Genomic DNA, 19,984 nt, shown 5'->3' with positions numbered 1-19,984 from the left:
AGCAATGGTCTGAGTTCAAATCTACCTCTGATGCTTAATATTTGTGTGATGGGCTTCCCTCCTAATCTGTGAAATGGGGTGGTTGAATTGGATGGCCTCTGACACTCCTTATAGTTTTTAGTCTATGATCCCATGATTCTATAATCCCGAGTGTTCTGATGTCTAAAGCAGGACTCTTTTTACTCCCCAGCATTCCCTGCCACATGAATGCACAAATGCAAGGTGTCAAGATAACAAATCCACACCTTTATTAAAAATACTTATACATAAACCTTTTGAACTTCAAGCATGTATGGATCTGCTGGGGATATATCCCCATATTTCCAATTAGCTCATGTGCCAATAATAAAACAAATGCATATGATAAATTAAAAAGTGATAATATTCTTTTCTGCATCTCTTCTTTCTCTTAAAAAAAAAAAAAAAGAGTTAATGAAAAACTGGTCAAGATATAAATGAAGAATTTGGTAGAGATATACCTGAAAAGGGATAGAAATGAATCCACAGATCCATAGTAATTAGCTATTTTAGCCTCAAAAGTTAGAAGGTCTCAGGGTCTCCTGGGGAATTCATAGACTGGTTCATGGGGTAAAGACCTGCACATCATGTGCATATTTGCCTACTGCTCATGCCACATTTTCTCTTTCTCATTAGTGCTAAGCTTTCTCATAAAAATTTAAAGATAATAACATTTTCCCCTAAGGTAGCATAATAAAAAGTAGTCCGCATTCTAATTAAACTAAGTCTAATTAAATCCACATCAAGAAATGCTAACTTGCTTTTCAGATGCTCATAGGCTAAAACTTTTCTTTCCTTTTCCTGTAGCTACAAATCAAGCTAGGCTCTAGATACCAGATATTTCAAATGTATTTGGTATTTCTTGTTTTTAATGCCATACCTTGTTCTCTTGAAATATCTGCCTTGTACCAGAACTTGGATGTGTCTTGAACAAATTTCACAGTCACATGTTTATCAGTTGGATTTTCTGCAAAACAAAATTAGAAAGTAGTAATTGCAAAGGTCATTTCCTGCTGTAACTTCTCGCCTGGGTCAGTAAGGTTCTGATTAACTAGGAATTTGGAGTTCAACCACTGGAGTGGTGGAGGCAGTAGGGGGAAGGGGGAGGAAAGAAAACCACAATTCAAATGAGAACCTTGGGGGATGTATGAAATATTTTAAGAACATAAAATAAACAAACCAGGATACTTTAATTAGGAGTTTGCAAAGACCATTAAAAAGCTTTTTTGAAGCTATAAAACTTGAAAATATGCACTTATATTCTCCTTTTAAATATGGAACTCAGCAGGAGGGTGATTTTGCCTGAAAGGCAAATGGAATGTCTAGCAAAATCTGTGTTTCTTATGCCTGCTATGAATAAAAGTTGTTGACATGCAGAAGTCAGAATATGTTAATAGAAGGTATTTTTCATCACACTTTGCTGGTGGTTTGGCACCAGAACAAGAATTATCCATAGGACACTGTCCCAAAGTTTCCAAGTAATCTGGTCTGTAGGGTTTTTAAGACCAATTTACACAAAAGCCAAAAATGTCATTTTTGTTTTTAATAAACATTCAAGTTGTCTTTACAAAAACCTAATTAAACTCAGCTGTAAGTCATACCCAGTGTGCAGAGATTACTGATTATTTGATACAAAATAATATCACCTACCTGGCAAGGGGGAGGTACTTAAAACTTTAGAAAAGTCTGGAAGGACATTTGGGAAAGGGATGCTGATTGTACTCCCACTATGGGGGCTGGAGAAGCCACTGGAAGATGGAGAGATGGAGCCAAAAGAGCGGTCTCCTTCAGATGTCCTCTTCTTCTCAGGAAGGGGAGGCTGTGAATGCAGGGATAAGCTTGCATGTTGCAGCACTGGACTGTGCTGACTGCTGTGTCCAGGGGCCACAGTGAGAAAAGTATGGGGCAAGAAGCCATTGTCGACAACTCCTGCCAGTGGGGCAATGGGTGGTTTAGATGCTCCGTTGGAATTAGTCAGTAAGGTTCCTGGCTTCTCGTCAGGCTGTATGCTAAAGTTTAGGAAGGTCCGGCCACTTGGGTTGGCCAGAATTTCTTGGGACTGTTCTGCTGGTGAGTTTTCATGATGGTTTAGATTAGAAACCTGCAGCTCCGAAGGTGGGAAATGAGACAAGAGTGAAGAATCTGGCACTGGACTGGAAAACTCTGAACCCAAAAGAAAGCCTGTGGGTCGGCTACTCCCCATCATTGACAGTTGTGGTGAAAGAGTAGATTTGGGACTGCTCTCTAGCCATTGGTGCTCTGCTGTGGATGAACTATTTGAAAAGAAAACAAAAGAAGTGGTTAAATGAAGAAAATGTGGTAGCACACATACAGTGGAAAAATGAACTGACAGAATTTGAATGTTGGAAGGGATCTCAGTGACCTAAAGGAATCCTCATCATAGTAATATACTCAAACAACCAAACTCTAAGGAAAATGACTACTACCTCTTGAGGCAGCCTATTCTATTTTTGGACAAATATAAGTGTCAAGAAGTTTTTGGTCATAATCTTCCTTAAATGTAGCTCTAATATTATTCCCCTCAATTAAATCCTCCAAAGACTCCATCATCATGGAATAAAGTCCAAATGCCTTAGTCTGGCATTTAATTCTGTCTATAATATGACCAGTGCTTACCTTCCCATATTTGTCTATTAGTGTACGCTGTGCTCTAGAGAAACTTATGGCTTCTAAGACATAACCAAACTTTCCTAGTTCCAAAAATTTGGCTCAGACATTCCTTCTGCCTTGGTCACTTCTATTGCTAAAATCCCACAACTCCTTTAAGCTTTACCTTGGTATGTACTTTCTCTAAAATATATTCCTTGATCCTCATATCTAGAAGGTAACCTTTCTTTTTTAAATTCCCATAATCCCCTGTAGTTTTAATAAACCCCAGTAAAATATGATGTGCCATGCTAATTTTTGTGCAATTTCTTGTTACTATTTTCAGATTGTAAATTCTTGGAGGCTGAGATGATGGGGAGAGATACCCCATTATTAATTAATTAATTAATTAATTTTTAGGTGATAATTATGCAGGTTATTACTGTGCATTTGCTGATTCATTTAGTGAATGAATATAATCTCATATGATTCTGTAAGGTAGGCTGAGAAGTAAACTACCTCATTTTACATCTTTTAAAAACTGTTGCACAATTTTCTATTTCATGTGTGTCTTGCCTGGGCTTAGTGGTAGCCAGGATAATTTCCAAATTTCCTGATCTCTACCCTAGCAATCTTTTTACTCTATTCACCTTTGCCAAGGCAAGAGGTCTGATCTCTCTGCTAAAATGGCTAATTGTTCTAATTTGGCCAAGCTCCAAAAGAAGTCCTATTCTGTTTCCATTGAAGTCTTTGGTCATGAAAGATAATAAAGATAAATGGTACGTGTAGGAATTAGCCACATGCTCACAGCCCCCATAGAATAAAATTTTAATTAAGTCCTCTGAGTCATGTTCAAAGTAGTGTGCTGCCACTAATTTCCCCAAATTCACTTTTAATATTTCAGTGACAGATTTTAGTAATGAACTATTATATAATGTAATTGATAACAAAAGTCTTCTGAGGAGATAAAAGTTCTTAGCTTAAATTAGTTTATTATTTAGCTCATGAATACATTCAGAAAAAAAAAGGCATTTGTAATGCAATTCCTCTATTTCCTAACTCACTCAAAAGTCCATTTCTTTAACAGGAAAAAGTGATAGTTGCCAACAAATTCTGCCTACCTCTCGCCTCTCTGGAGAGGACTATTGCTTGAAGCTGTACAGGCAGATGGAAAAGTCCGTTGACAGGGAGTTGTTGGCCTCTCAGACCGAAACAGAGCAGGGTTTGTTCCAATTGGGCTGTCTGACATCACCACTGAGTGATTAAGGCCTTCAGTGTAACTCCGAGGTTCTACAAAATAAAAGAAAAAAAAAATACAAATACAAAAAAACTTTAGTCAAAGTTGTTAGGAAAATTTCCTTAATAAGTGGACTATACTTTTAGAATAATTCCTTTTAAATTATACTTGACATTCTAGCAACTTTATGAAGCCCACAGATGTATTAGCCAAATAAAACATGGTACATAGAAAGAGGTGCTTCTTGTTCAACTGGTCACTTTATATTTACACAAAGTTAAGTGAAAAAAATATATGCTCAGTTAACAGACTTGCCCAATTTCAAAATAGAGAGAAAATCATTTATGTTGAACGGCAATCCTATTTCCAGGTATATGCTTTATTTACTTTTGTCTCCTAAGATTCCAGAAGGTAACTCACATTTGTATTGTACTTTAGAGGCGACAAAGTATATTACTCTCACTGTTTTGATGAGCAAAGTGAAGATTAGCGGAAAAATGACTGAAATAAATCTTATTAGCTTAGCCTAGAAACTAAGAGTAATTAGTAGAAGTTGTCCAGATCACCTGATAGAAAAAACAACAAAAACCTAGTTCCTCACTAAGAAAGAGGTGGAAATGTACAATGAGCAACCTTAGGCAAGACACAGGAGGTTTTTATAGCCAGAGACCCAATGACCACTTTGGGAAGATATTGTAGAGAGGATTCTTGGTAATGTGTGGCCTTAATAGGCCTAGAGATCCCTTGCAACTCTATGATTCAATGGGAAATTTCCCAGTGTCATATACTTGTAAATCTTGAAGCCAAAAATCTAAACTTAGGATTCTTTGTTCTACAAAAATATCTTTTCCTCCTATCTTTCTCCTATTCCTCCATCCCCCAACTCTGTAGACAAGAGAAAAATATGAGCACATCGTGTCATTGATTCATTTGGCTTCTTTTCAAGCTGCTTCTTGGATGGAAATTAAATTTGATTTCTATTATTTGGGTAGCTTAAGGAGATTTCTCAATTTACAAAATGAAGTGTCAGGAACATTGGCAGCAATTTATTTCTAAATATAAACTCTGAAAAATCTAATTCTATGCAAAATTACAGTGAAAAGATTCAAATTTCATTTTACTCAAGCCAGATTAATGATGACCAACAAAAGGCTTCTTTCTGAAAGAGATCTACAAGTACATTTTACACAGTTTTCTGTAATTTCTAATCTTATTTTTATGGGCAGCTAGGCGGCACAGTGGAATGGAGTGCTGGCCCTGAAGTCAAGAACACATATTTTTTTGAGTTCAAATCTGGCTTCAGATATTTATTAGCGGTGTGACATTGGGAAAGTCATTTAACCCTATTTATCTCAATTCCTTATCTATACAAGGAGCTGGAAAAGGAAACAGCAAATCACTCTAGTATCTTTGAGGAGAAAACCCCAAATGGAGTTATAAAGAATTGGTCAAAACTGACTAATCTGATTTTTGTCCCATTTCTATTCTTAACCATTTTATTCCTCTTAAAGAACAATTTCTTTTCTGGGGTTTTAGAAACAGGTTAAACTCTGTACCACAGAAAATGGGTGCTATAATAAACACAGTCATACTTTACTAGTTGAAAAATACTACCATTTCATCTGAATGTTATTTGCCTAAATGAAACACAGTCTCATAAATTTAATAAATCTTGTAAATGCTGATCCTTCCCTGAATACAAGACCCTCAAATTTCAGTAACCTTTCAGGTGAACCTCAAAGGGATCTTGCAAGACCTCTAATTTATCAGTTTTATTTTACAGGTGGGGAAAATGAAGCCCAGAGAAATTGAATCACCTTCTCAAACTAGCAAAGGTTATAGGAATGTAGGAAATAAAACAAGCATCCTCTGGCTGCACATTTCACGTATTTTCAACTACATTATTCTCCCTCCACAGATGAGTTTAGGATTAAAGTGTACAGATGTCAAATTAAAACAAAAGAAAACAACATCCAATTATTACTGAATCCTCCAAATATAAAGAGCAATATATTTTCTAAGTTTATAAAATAGCAATTATAGCTAAAGGAAGTTTTAATGACATAATCATTAAAACAAGTAGTTTCTAAAACTATCCAGTTTTGTACAATTTGAATGGAATGTACATCATTATGCACTCATCCCTCAAAGTTGCTCAACCATCAAGAGAAGATGAAACCAGACTGTTGAAGCAAATCACAGAACTATCAAACTATCAAAGAGGTTAAGAAATGATACACTTTCAAACATGAATAGCTTTTTGCACATGGCCACCATTATCATCTGAACTTCAAAATCTAGAATTAAAATGGCTGTCTTCTTTTTTGATATAAAAAACAGTTTAATATAAAGCATACAATAAATATAATGTAATCAGAAAAAATATTTTCTGAGATTATAAAGGTCATTATAAAGAGAGAGTAATTATGTTTCCTGATGTCAGTGAGTATTTTAATAAACATCCTAATTTTTTCTGTGTATTGATCAAGTCTTTTTTTTTTTTTTTTTGTGGAAACACTAAATCTTGGAAGTACTTAAATTGAGAGCAATGGATATTCATTGTGAATATAGGCTATTGCTGTTTGTCCTTTGTTCTCGAAGAGGACCATGACATTAGGGACATGATGCCATAACTTGCAAGTGAGTTGGATTTAAGGGAGGGAAGCTGTGCAAGGTCACCTGCCACACTTTTCCCTCCAGAGCCATCTGAGTCCAGTGGCCAGACACAGATCAAGATGACTAGATAGGTTCATTGTGAATATAAGTGGGCCATAGCACATTAGATTCAAGAAATTACAAAAGAAAATAGTTTATAAGATAACATCAAAGAATTGTGGGAATGGGAAAAAATGGCTTTTAAGAGTAAAACTGAGAACTGATGGACAGCTTTTGCTCTCCAACTGAATCCATGCAATGCTAACTGAACATGAGAAAGTGTGCTAGTCCTTTCAGTAATACGCTTGCAAAATTTTGGGTCTGTATAAAAAAGACCTACATTGGGTAGGCATATATATTAATGAAAGTTATATCCTTACCTATGAAGTTACAGACACTTGTAGAGTACTTCAGAGAGTTTTTTTTTTTTTCCATAATGTTAACAACTTAGTGAACAGTGATTGAGCTAAGACATTACAAAAAGCTTCACAGTTTAGGCATGTAAAATCAGGCTGGAACAAAGAATGACCAAATACATGCTACAAAACAACAACACTACTATGGCAGCAGCAGATTATACAATATCACCTAGAATTTCTCTAAAGGTAAAAGGGGCTAGGAGAATAATTACAAAGAAGGACATTGAGACAAGGCCACTGGATCAGAGAGCATCCTAGCAAAAGGTAGATGAAAAGGGTTGACTGTGTTGCAAAGTCTTATGTCTCAATCAGAGGTTTAGATAGTTACACAGATTCCTTAAGTAGCAAAGAAAGAAACAGAAATTATAATTTATTGAAAGTAAGTAGCAAGTTGATGTCGATATAGGATTTTAACTGATAAGTCCAAAAGGAAGAAGGAATACCTTAGTGTTTTTCCAGCTCTCAAACTGTGGTCTTATGAGTTGCTGGGTTTCTGGCCCTTTATGGGACCAAAATAGAAAGTGGCTAGAAGGTAACATATATAGCACTCTGATTTGTAAATTTAGTCTTGGCTTTATGATACAGAATACATAACTAGTAAAGTATATTTTTTTCAGATGCGGAAATGAAAAAGTGGTTCTTTTCATATTATATAATTTAGAACAACATGGTAACTGTCACATTCGGTATTTTCAACGCAGACTTCCTGGGGGCCTTTGCTCCAGGGATTAAGAATTCTTGGAATGCTTCAACAACAGCTTTGGCTCAGAGTTTGGAAAACAGTGATTCAAAATAATGGAAAATAATGAGACTAAATGGGTCATGACAACAGATAGCTGAAACACTAGGGAGAGGATTAAACATAATTTTCTATATACCCAGGCAATATATAAATAAGGTCTCCTATTTTTTCCACTACATCATCAAAAATTTTCTTCCTTCTAATTTTTTTTTCTATTTAACAAATATAAATGACAAACAAAACAACAACATTCAAGAAATGTTTACTGACAACTTTTTTTAGTTCACTATTGTTTTAGGGAAAATAAAAATTTCCCTAATTCACAGTGGCTATAGTAATGGAAGATACATATGCAGCTCAAAGAGTGATAATGTAATTTTATGAGTTAAAAAGGTCACAAGATATCTGAGTCTTTGATGGTAAAATTTAACAGGCGAGGTAAAATCTATCTGATATGCCAGAATTGATATATCTGGAGAAATAATCTGTAAGCTTCAAATGAAAGAAAGAAGAAAGATAGAAGAAAATAATTTTTCCATATTAAAGTTCTTCCCACCATTTATCTTTTTTGGGGGTCTCTGGATAATTAAAGAGAGTGGGGAAAATATTCTAAGTCAATACATTTAAATTGCTTTCTGAAACAAAAATGAATGCTGAAAATTATTTTTATATGTAATTGAAAAAAAAATACTATTGAAATTCTGAAAAATAAATAAATAAATAAATAGATTGCTTTCTGTGCACGCCCTAATTTATCCTGTGGTTCTGGTTTTCTCTTACTTTTCTTAAACAGTCCCTTGGGTCTACAGAATCCATTATTTTGGGCTAGTTTCCATTCCATAGGAAGGATTAAAGACCTTAACGAGATGCTTCACTCAGAATAATTTGTACTCTGTTCAGGCTGGGTTGATTGGATAAGATCTTGGGCCCTTTAACAGATAGTTAGTTGGGTTGGGTTTTTTCCCCTCACTACAAAGCCACATTACACACAAGCGGTTATTTTCCTTTCTCTGCTGCTACAGGAGTGGTATTCATAGTTTTCTCCAGCTCTGTCTGAGGAAAGCACAAGTTCCTCAGTATTCACCAAGCAATCCTGAATTTCTTTAGCTTCACTTTTTCCCCTCCCGTGTATGGCTCTGCCCCCAGCCCAGTAATTGCCATGTGGAGATAATCAAGAGGGGTTTCATCTCTCCCTCCCACACCTGGGAATCTCAGGAATTTCTATTACAGCCATTTCTCTGCTCCTGCTCCTCTTGGTATCTTTATTCAGGCCAAGGCTAAAAAAGCTTTTCCAAAAGATCTATTTTTTTTTTCATCCAATTTACTGTGTGAAATTTTGTGGAAAGAATTTAAATTGTTTTCTATCTGCTTTTTTTCTTAAAGAGGTACCTCAAACCTGAGGATCCAGTCAATAAATATACACTAAGCAACTATTATGTGTCAGGCACTGTGCTAACTGTTGAGGATACAAAGAAAGGTTAAAAAAAAAAATAGTCCCTGCCCTCAAAAAGTTCACAGTCTAATGGAGGACACTATAGGCAAACAACTGTACAAAGTATGTGCAGGACAAATTGGATATGCAATCATTCTGCATCGACAAAGAAGACACTGACAATAAAGTGGATCACTCAAGGCTTCTTGTTGAAGTAAATTTTTAACTGGATCTTAATTAAAGGGAGCCAGAATTCAAGATTATTTTTAAAAGAAAGAAAGAAGCTGGAACTTTGCCATACTGCTGTTTACCGGGCACCCAGAAATTAACTTAAGTTGGGGGCCACTATGGAATATGTAGTGCCTTTAATTCAATTCAGCAAACATTTCACCAGCCTTTGTTGAGAGCTTATTATGGAAAAGACATTGGACCAGTTGTTAGAGAAAAAAGAAGAGAAAAACAGACAGAAACAATCAGTCCCGATCCAAAAGAAACAGTCTACTAGAGAATTATTGCTTTTGTTCTAATAAGTGAATGAAGATATAAACAAGGGGACAATCAGGATGGCTGAGTCTACTCCATGTATATGGGGGAAAAGGATATATAAGATGCTGATCCCTTTTGGGGTTTGCCATTTCCTTCTTCTGCTCATTCTACAGATGAAGAACCTGAGGCAAACAGAATTAAGTGACTTGCCCAGGGTCACACATCTAGGAAGGGTCTTATATCACATTTGAACTCAGAAAGATGAGTTCTCCTGATTCCAGGACCAACATGCTATCCATTGCACCACCTAGCTACCCTATATAAATGTAGAGAATAGACTTGTCCTTTCATGAATATTGGGAACTCCCAAGTGTGATAACTCTACCAATACAGGTTACCATCCTTTTTCATATTAGATAGCCTTTTTAGAGTCTTAAAGCATATATAGTTTTGCTAGTTCATGGTTACATGGAGGCAGGAGTGATTCTAGGTCTTTCTTTAACACCATTTCTCAGAACTCCATATACAAGGAGCAGCGAGATTTAGAGTTAGAAAGATCTACAAAGATCACATAAGAATGCCTTCCTTTAATTAAAAAAAAAGGGGGGTGGGGAATGAAACCCAGAGTATTTAAGTCATTTGTCCAATGTCACATGTCAGAGAGAGAATTTAAACTTATGTCTTTTGCTTCTAACTTCACTATACTACACAATCTCCATATCAATTATAAGGTAATCTAAACTCCAAGGGTAATGCTACCTTGAAGCTTCAGTAAATGCTAGCCCCCCCCCCCCCACTCCGATTACTACATGAGCCTTTTTTTTTTTAATCCAATTACTATGTGTGGCCTTTTTTGACTCTCCCAATTGTTGTTGCCATCCTCTCCAGGCAAAAATTACTTTGTACTTTTTAGCGGCTTACTTATCTGCAAACATTTTGTTTCTGTTCAATTCCTTAAGGGAAAGGATGACTTAGTATCGTTTTGGCCCCATAGTAAGGACTTATTAAATGCATGCTAGATTTAACTGAATTAACTGAGTTAACACAGAAAAAGTCTGTGCTAGTTGTGATTTATACTACTTTAATCTATTAGAGACACTAAATTTCAATCCCCTATTTCAGTAAGGTGGACATTCCTTCCATCAACATGATGGATTTGGTCAACAGTATCCAAGAATTCTTGTGGTCAATCTGTTGATAAAGTAATCTGGTCCTCAGATGGCAGTCTATCACCAGGCTAGTAAATGAAATCTTTATAGCTTAGTAGGACCTCCCATTCTACTAGAATTAGCTTTAAGAAGAGAGAAAGATAATGGGAAAAAGTGTACCAGGATTCTACCTTCAAAGGTCTTGGATTCAAATAATTGGGAATATCCCTAAAAAACTCTGAGCCACAAGTTCCTCAGTTGTAAAAGAAGTGATTTGGATTGGCTATCATCAAATATCCCTTTGAGCTCCGGATATATTTCTCTGTCTCTATCTCAATTTCTATCTGTGTGTGTGTATGTGTATGTATGTATATGTGTGTGTGTGTGTGTGAGAGAGAGAGAGAGAGAGAGAGAGAGAGAGAGAGAGAGAGAGACTCTTTTTCTCTCTCTCTAATACACACATAAATTTCATTTTGATCCCTGCTTCCTTCTATTTAAAGTGTTCTATTTTCATTTAGGGAACTTTAAACAGATTGGCAACAAAATGAATGTCTCATCTAGCTGGTACTACACAGGAAATTCTAAATTCTACAACAGGGAGCTACTGAAAATACTAATTCTCTTGATAAAGAGTGTTTCCCAAGCAGTTTCTAGGCTTGAAATGCAGTAAATAAAGCCTGATTCTCTGAGTAGTCAAAAGATTCCTTAGCAACACTTTAGAGAGTTACAATAATGCTTTTTATCTAGCATTTATAAATAAGTCCTTTCTCATAAGTTAATAGATTAACCCTTTCAATGGTAATTTTTTAAATAATGAGTCTTTCTAGAATAAAAAAATATTACATATATTACATATTTCTCTTGTCTTCCAAAACAGAGAAAAGCAAAAATAATTGAATCTTTTCTTCATGACTCAGGGAAATTATTTATAAAGATCAATTATTATAATGTCTTGCAATAGTTAAGTACTCAAGATCTATGAGATGCAATAAAAAAAGTTTCACATAGAAGGCGCTTAATAAATATTTGCTGAATTATTGCTTTTGTTCTAATAAACATATGAAGATAAATAAAGGGACAATCAGGATGGCTAAGAGTCTCAAGTCCATTCCCTATGAGGACGAATTGAAGAAACTGGGAATATAGCCTAAGTGAGGCAAGACTTACGGAGAATGTGTTAGCTGGGTTATATGTATGTGATGTATATGATAGGTTACTTCAGGGATGAAGGGTTACATTTACACCCCTTGAACCCAGAATATGGAAATAGAAGCAACATTCGAAAGAAGATAATTTAAGCTTGAGATAAATAGAAAGATGAAAGAGAAAGATAGACACACACACACACACTCACTCTTAGATATCTCTAGATATAAATATCTATTATTGATTTCTCCATCTATAACAAACATGTATTTTTCTAAAATTAGGCTACACAGATGTGAAACATGCTTCACAGGAAGTGGCGAGTTCCCCCTCATTAGAAAGGCTTTAAGCAAAAACCAACTAACAATGTGGGTGTGCTATTATTGTCAAAATGTTTGTTTTCAGGAACTCTTTATACTCAATGAAGACCCAGATATTTTTTGTTTATGTGGGTTATGTCTATATAACCCATAATGTAGTACATAATATGTATTACATTAGAAATTTAAATGTTTTAATATTTTAATGAATACAGTTTCAACCTTGTTGATCCTGTGAATGGATCTTGGGGACTTAAGAGGAGTCCCAGAACACATTTTTTTTTTCAATTTATTAATTTTTGACATTTACTTTAGATTTTTTTCCATTTTTTCTCCCTTCCTTACTTCCTTTCCCCCTCCCCAAGACAGAATCATGTTATGTATGAACAATCATACTGAACATATTTCAACATTAGTCATGTTGTGAACACACAACACACTTCCAAAACTGTTGCTCTAAGATTACAAGTTGGAAAATATATGGAAATGGCAAGCAAGAGCAATTTTTCTCACTGGGTATTCCCAAAACCTATAAAATCACAGCTCTGGATCAAATAAATAAATAAACAAACAAACAAACTCTGCCACAACAATATATTCCTTTTTAAATAGCTTATGAGCATGTGTCACCCACTCAATAGACAGCAAGATCCTCCAAAGGTAGGATCTAGGTCTTTCTTACACTTTTCAAGTATCCTCTTTTATACCTATGTTGGAGACTAGTGATACTAAATCCATAGTGAGAAAAGCAGAAAAACAATTTAATAAAGTTCATGTTTATTATGTTTCATTTGATTAATAACTCCAATATCAATTCAATATCAATATTAATTCAATAAACTGAAGCAGAAATTTCAGTTATATTCAATTGGTCTTATTTCCCAGCATCTCCAGTTCTTGATTTATATTCAGAATATGAGAAAAATGGAGCACTATCATCATATTTTAAGACCATTTCCACTCAAAATAATCACTTCCAATTTATTAAGAAACTTTCAATCAATATCATATTCTCTTTTAGATATTGTAGAGGACTGAAACTATTGGAATGCACTGAGGTTGGGACTGCTGAGCGCTTGAGGCTAACTACTTATTGGACAATAGTCTCTAGGAATATGCTTGGAAAATGGTCCTTTCCACTATCCATACTGGCTCAATGACTAATATACAGAGGATTGTAGGAGGGACTAGGGGGTGGAGTAAGACGAGCGAGGAACAGGGACACACTCCTTGGCGGTAGATGAGGGAGAAGGCGGTGGCGGAGAATCTGCTTCCATCCTGTTCAATCCTGCATCTGGGGACCAAGAATAAAGATTAAGGACTTTTGCTTACTCTGACTCCAGCTGATTCTGGGGTGTCCTGGGTGGTCATCACAAGATATAACAATCAAATTTTCACCTAAAACATGTCCAGACAAAAAGTCTGGACAAAAACCATTTGCTGTCAATTCTGCAGATAACTACAAACTCTTGACTCCTGGGAAGGTTTAACTGGGCATAAATTCAAGCCAAAATCCCACCTCCCTGGAAACTTAAAGCATTTTCATGAACACTGCTACCATAGGTGAAGTCACAAGACCTACCTTAATTTTGTGCTGTTCTATTAATTTTTTTGACACAAGGATACTGAGAGGTTTCTAAATTAATTGTCAGTCAGATGTTGACTGTTATCTTCTAATTAAGAGATCATATCTATACCCCAACTCCAGGCCCTAAAACTGCCTAATTATTTAGTAGTATTCACCAATCCCAGGCCAACCTCATTTAAAACCTCAGCTGAACCTATTAAGGTTAATCTTAGTTAATGAAAAGGCATATTTCATTGTGTTGTATATCAATATTACCTGTATAGCCTCAAATTTAGAGCATAAGAGGTAAAGATTAGTTTACTATCATTCTATACATTTTTAAAGTAATAATCAATGAAATGTGTTTAAAATTCTGAGTGACAAAGGCTTGATTTATGATGGAAATTACAACGTCTAAGTATTTTAAGGGATGCTCCCTCAAATAATGGAGTTCTCAGAACTTTAGTGTTTGAATATAGGGTCAACTGTACCCTGATTGGTCAGCCAACTTTTTGCCTTTCTTTGCATTCCCACTGCTTAGCACAGTGCTTGATATACAGCAGGGGTTTGATAAATGTTTACTGACTATTAACTAAGCTAATATTATGTCAACCTTAGTTTGTTTGAAAGGACATGTAGTGAAGTCTATTTTAGGGAAGGTAGATCCTGGTGGCAATAACTAACGTGTTACATTCTTTGAGGAAGTACAAAAAGTCCTCCTACTGGTCAGAAGAAAACACCTCCTAATCTTAGTTCTGACACCTACTTGTCATGTGACCCCAGACAAGCATTTGACCTTTTTAAACCTTACTTTTCCGTCTGTAACTTGATGGTGGTGGAGGTAGTTCTTAAGCAAACTGTAATTCACTTTATAAATGTCTTAATATACTTCTTAAAAGCATTCATAAACTGTTTTAGCTGGGAGGTCTTTCGGTCATTTCCATTGAAGCAATTTCATATCCATATTTAAATGGGTATCTGGGTGACACATTGGAAGGGCTTGAAGTCACAAAGACTCAAATTCCCGAGTTCAAATCTCCACTTACTAGATACACATAACCCCTGGCAAGTCACTAATTGCCTGTTTTCTCCTCTTTAAAATGAGGGGGAGAAGGAAATGGCCCACTAATCTAGTACATTTGCCAAGAAAATCCCAAATTGCACCATAAAGAGTTAAATACAATTAAGTAACAAGAAACCCACATTCACAAACATTTCTGAAGCTCAAATCTCACTTAATATTAATAATATTTAGAAGAGCATATTTTGGTTTTGGGACTGATGGATTTTTCTTTGCCCTGATTTTCAATACCTGCTTTTATTTTTTCACTGAACAAAGTCAACTAGTCCAGAACTAAGGGACACTTCCTCAGGGCCAATACTTTCTGTATAGAACTCCTAATGGCTTGGGCGGTTTACTCAGGGTTAAGGAAGGGCTCTTCAGCAATTTCTGTTCACTTTTAAAATTAGATAAGTGGGCTCAGCTCACTTTCATTAACTTAAATTCCTCCAAGCTCAGAAGTTCCAAAGATTTGAACTATGGGTTGGGCTAAGACTTATCATTCCACCCTCTTTGAAATGTTTAGTAAATTTGGCACAAAATTCCAAAGGAAATGTTTTCAAGCTTTTTGTAACTACTTATTGCCATGTGATAACTTGATGATATAATTCAGGGATCCTCAAATTTTTTAAACAGGGGGCCAGTTCACTGTCCCTCAGACTGTTGGGGGGCCGGACTATAGTAAAAACAAAAACTTTGTTTTGTGGGCCTTTCAATAAGGAAACTTCATAGCCCTGTATGAGGGGGATAAACGTCCTCAGCTGCCGCATCTGGTTCGAGGACCCCTGAATTATAATTCTTGGAATAAGATTTTTAAAATGGGAAAAGAATGTTTAGATTGTCTTAATAGATTCACTTAGATTTCATGGGTAAAAAGACTAATGCCACAGACTCATCTCAGTAGCACTGTTAGGGTGAAAATGTATCTTGTTTAATTCCCTAAGGATTGTTACTAGATGATTCCTTACCTTAGTTATTACAATTAATGAAGATTCAAACTTGCAGATAATGTACAATTATGTTTATTCACATTCTTCTTAGCAAGTAATTTGAAAAAATGAGGTTTTAAGATATATGAAATACATTTTTTACACAGTGATATATATACATATATATATATATACATACACATATTCATATGTATGCATTTATACAAAATATACATACAACACCAGATCAAAGCAAACCCTGATAAAATACACCAAAACCAAAGAAAGAGTTGACTGCTCAGGGTTACTTTTCAGGGTTAAGAATCAATCTTTTTTTTTTTTCATATTTTAAATTGCAGGACCCAACCCTCTGCATTCTTTTTGTTCGTTCCCAACAAGGTTCTAAAAGTTAAAAGGGAAGAGAGGGAAATGTCAAATCCAATAGGATAGAATGGAAAACACATCAACAGAGCTGAAATGCATGGGGGAGTGGGGAGTGTGGGTGATGATGGAGTAGACTTAATGGGAAAAACAGTGGGGGGAAATAAAATACAAGAAAATGGAAAATCTTACTAAAAAACCTTTAAAATAATTTAAACATCTGGGTGTGACAATGTAAGATGAAAGGAAATGACTAAATGTCAGTGACTAAAGTGAAAGCATTGATTTTCCAATAGTTTGGTCACATGATAATTATGATGAGTAGTTACAGCCACAAGGAGGGTCTAGTTACTTAAGAAGCATTTATAGAATGACTGTTGTGTGAAAAGAACCAAAGAATTTGAAGCCTGGAATTTGGGGTTCCTGCAAAGTATGTCAAAACGATTTGCTTTACAGGACTTGGGCATATAATTTTACTTTCCTTCTGCAGTAAAGTAATCACTGAATCTAGAGTTCATCTAATTGAATCTGCATTTAGACAGAAATCCCTTCTAGAACACGCTTGTCAAATGGACATCCAGTTTCTGCTTGAAATCTTTCAGTTCTGGGCAAAGACTCTCAATTATAGAGCCCTTACACCTCAAACAGCCCTGTGAGGTAGATAGAATATTTGTTATCCTCATTTGACAAATGAGCAATCTGGTGCCCTAAGAGCTCAAAAGACTTGCTTTTTATTCTACAGCTAGTAAATTCAGTATGGAAAGCATCCCAACTTATTCTTCTATAATGGCATGAGTATTCATTACATATATGCAGTGGGTAAAGAACTCTGCTAAACAAAGAAAAATGTGTCAGTGGACAGACAGTTTTTGGAGGGAAGAAAAATACTGGTCTGATGTCTTCCTTTTTCCTCTTTTCTGCTCATTCCTCATAGAGAAGAGAAAGAAGGAACGTGAGAAAAGGTAAAGAAAACTGGAAGGGCTTTGGAGAATAATCTAGATATTGTATTTTGTTTTTTTAATCCTATTTTAGAGAAAAGAAATAACATTAAAGGGGAAAAAAAGGAATACCATCCATTTTGTCCCCCCTACCTCAATTTATGGATAGCTATGAGGTAGCTGGGTGACCCAGTAGAAAGAGTGCTAGACTTGGGAGTCAGGAAAACCCAACTCGCTTGCAGATACCTCCTCACTTTATGAGCCTAGGGAAGTCACTTAACTTCTCTGGCCTCAGTTTACCTCTCTATCAGAAAGGGATAAAGATAGCTTCTACCTGTTGTTATGAGGATTACTTCCCATCTCAAATGAGATAGCATAAGAGAAAGTCCTTTGCAAATCTTAAAGCACTATATAAATGCTAACCATCATCATCATTATTCCTACTACTACTCTACTGCTGCTACTTACTATTCTTACTACTACTACTACTATTGCTGCTACTACTACTACTACTACTACTACTACTACTACTACTACTACTACTACTACTACTACTACTACTACTACTACAGCTGCTACAGCTACTACAGCTACTACAGCTACTACAGCTACTACAGCTACTACAGCTACTACAGCTACTGTTGCAACCATGACACCAAATTATGTTGGTGGGGTGAGGGTAGGGATTAGTTGTATGGCTGTAACTGTGACACAAGGCTGTCTTTCATGGAAAATTCAAAATATGACATTAATAAACTTCTTGTGACCATTATAATTATTCCCATTTTAATAATGTTGAGAGAGAGAGAGAGAGAGAAAGAGAGAGACAGAGAGATTGTATGTGTGTATATATAAAAGAGTAAGAACTTTCTCTTTAGATACTATTTTTTAAGGTCAAATTATTTTGTTACATTTTTTCTTAGTCATATTAACTCTTGTGCCTCTTCATATCCATGCTTTATACTTAGCAGAAACCATGAAATTAGTGCTAAGAGAACAGAAGGAAAGGACCCTGATTCATAGATGATATTCCTAAATACAGGTAGAACCTAAGCTTTAATAAAAGACTGACACATCTATAATTATTCCTTCTTTGGGGGATGGTAGGAGGATTTTAGATCTGTGATTTCACTGGGGAACAGAACTCCCAATGTGGAAATTCTCTCTACAGATATAGTTCAACAATAACTCTGCAAGTTGTACATTTAAAAAATACTGTTTGAAGGTACTTAGAGGTTAAGTTATTAGGCAGAGCTGTTAAATCAAGGATATGTCTTTCTGTACTCCTCTCTTATTAATAAAGGATTAATAATGATCATGAATGTGACCAAAACTGCTTTCCTCGGTGTGAGTATAGGGCTGTAGCATTGGGAAACTTCACTCTTTTAAGTGATTCCAAACTACTCTGTTTCAAAAGGCTATCTTTTTAATAACAAATCTCCCATTGATTTATGTGGCTGTCAATTATGGAATACCTGCAATCCCACTGGTCTAGTGATAACCAGGTGAAAACAGCCTTCTCCCAATTCAGGTCAGCGCATTCTCTGCCACTTTAAGTCTTGGGCAGATGTCTGGAGTGTCCAGAAGTTAAGACTCACCCAGGGTCATATAGTCAGAATCTAATCAGTAAGGTGGAAATAATACCAGTTATACCTGTAGTACTCATCTCACAGAGTTAGTGTGTGACAAGCAAGTGAAATAATAATATATGTAAAGAGATTTGAAAAAATAATATATGTAAAGGGCAACTCAGGTCTCAGAAAGAATAGCTTTTCCAGTGATATAGATTACAATCTAAACATGTCTGCCCATCTGTGTGACTCCTGTCTATGTCCTCTCAGAAGTTTTCGGCAGATCCACCTAACCTGCAAAATCTTGTTCACCTTTTTTCTTTTTTAATATTCTGATGATAATAATGGAACAAGTGGGCTAGACATTGGTTATCCCATGCTCTCACCACATGATTAGCCTATCTTTTTCACTCAGTCATTTCCTTGACATAATTTATATCTCTCCTCCTTACTAAGTACCTACTTGTAATGGGTTATATTGCCTACTCATGCTTACCATATGCCTTTCCCTTGCTATGTGGATTATCATCAACTTCAATTCCTTTAAGTTCTACTCAAAACCAGAACCCTGTAACTTTTGAAAAACTTTGTTTTAAGGAAAAGCTTGCTACAATCCCTAAATGATACAGTTTCCCAAAAGCAAGTCAGCCCATCCTCCTTCCCCTTGGAGGAGCAAACCTTAACATGCCATCTATTGTTACAAATTGATGGGGAAGATGATGAGTAGACCTGGAGGGATTAGTTTGAGTACAAAATCTGAGATTCTATTGGCATGTTAAACTCTAGAAAATGGTGCAAATAATAAGACAGTTACTAAAAAAACACACGTTACTCATCTCCAAAATGCATTATCCCCTAACAACAAGCATTTAAATGTTTAGAGTTTACAAGGCATTACAAATACAAAATTGAGCTAAAAGAAATCAACGTCTAAAACCAAGAAGGAATCCCCTTTACAGCATCATCCCTGACAGATGGTCATCCAACTCTCACTTAACATATAAAATGACATGGTGCTCATTACTCTGTAAGGCAGTCAATTCTATTTTTGAATGGCAGTAATTACTGAAAAGTTTTTCCTTATCCTGAGCCAAATTTTGCTACTCTGTAATTTCTATGCACTGGTACTTGTTTTGTTCTCTATAGTTACAAAGAGTGATTGGCTAATACCTTTTTCACATTAAACAAAAAACCAAAAAAGACAAAAAAAACCTTCAGATATGCTCCTTCTTTGTTATCATGCCCTTTGTCCCTAGTCTTCTTTTCTAAAAGTTAAATACCTTCAATTTCTCTAACAATTCTTTTCAAGTCTTTTCAAATTCTTGTGA

The 19,984-nt window shown here is 35.6% G+C and overlaps 1 protein-coding gene across 8 annotated transcripts in view; it reads right to left on the bottom strand.

Moving 5' to 3' along the window:
- Positions 1 to 19,984, bottom strand: part of TNS3 (tensin 3) — a 378,141-nt gene that overhangs the window by 30,318 nt on the left and 327,839 nt on the right. For all 8 annotated transcript variants that reach the window (XM_031957264.1, XM_031957267.1, XM_031957260.1 and 5 more), the window contains 3 exons: positions 3,747 to 3,915; positions 1,669 to 2,291; positions 899 to 985 (listed from right to left, as the gene is read on the bottom strand). In XM_031957264.1, the coding sequence (XP_031813124.1) occupies positions 899 to 985; positions 1,669 to 2,291; positions 3,747 to 3,915 (879 nt within the window). The remainder of the gene's footprint in view (positions 1 to 898; positions 986 to 1,668; positions 2,292 to 3,746; positions 3,916 to 19,984) is intronic.

Source organism: Sarcophilus harrisii, chromosome 1, assembly GCF_902635505.1.
Source record: "Sarcophilus harrisii chromosome 1, mSarHar1.11, whole genome shotgun sequence".
Classification (NCBI taxonomy): Eukaryota; Metazoa; Chordata; class Mammalia; order Dasyuromorphia; family Dasyuridae; genus Sarcophilus; species Sarcophilus harrisii.
This window is presented reverse-complemented; position numbering and strand designations above follow the sequence as displayed.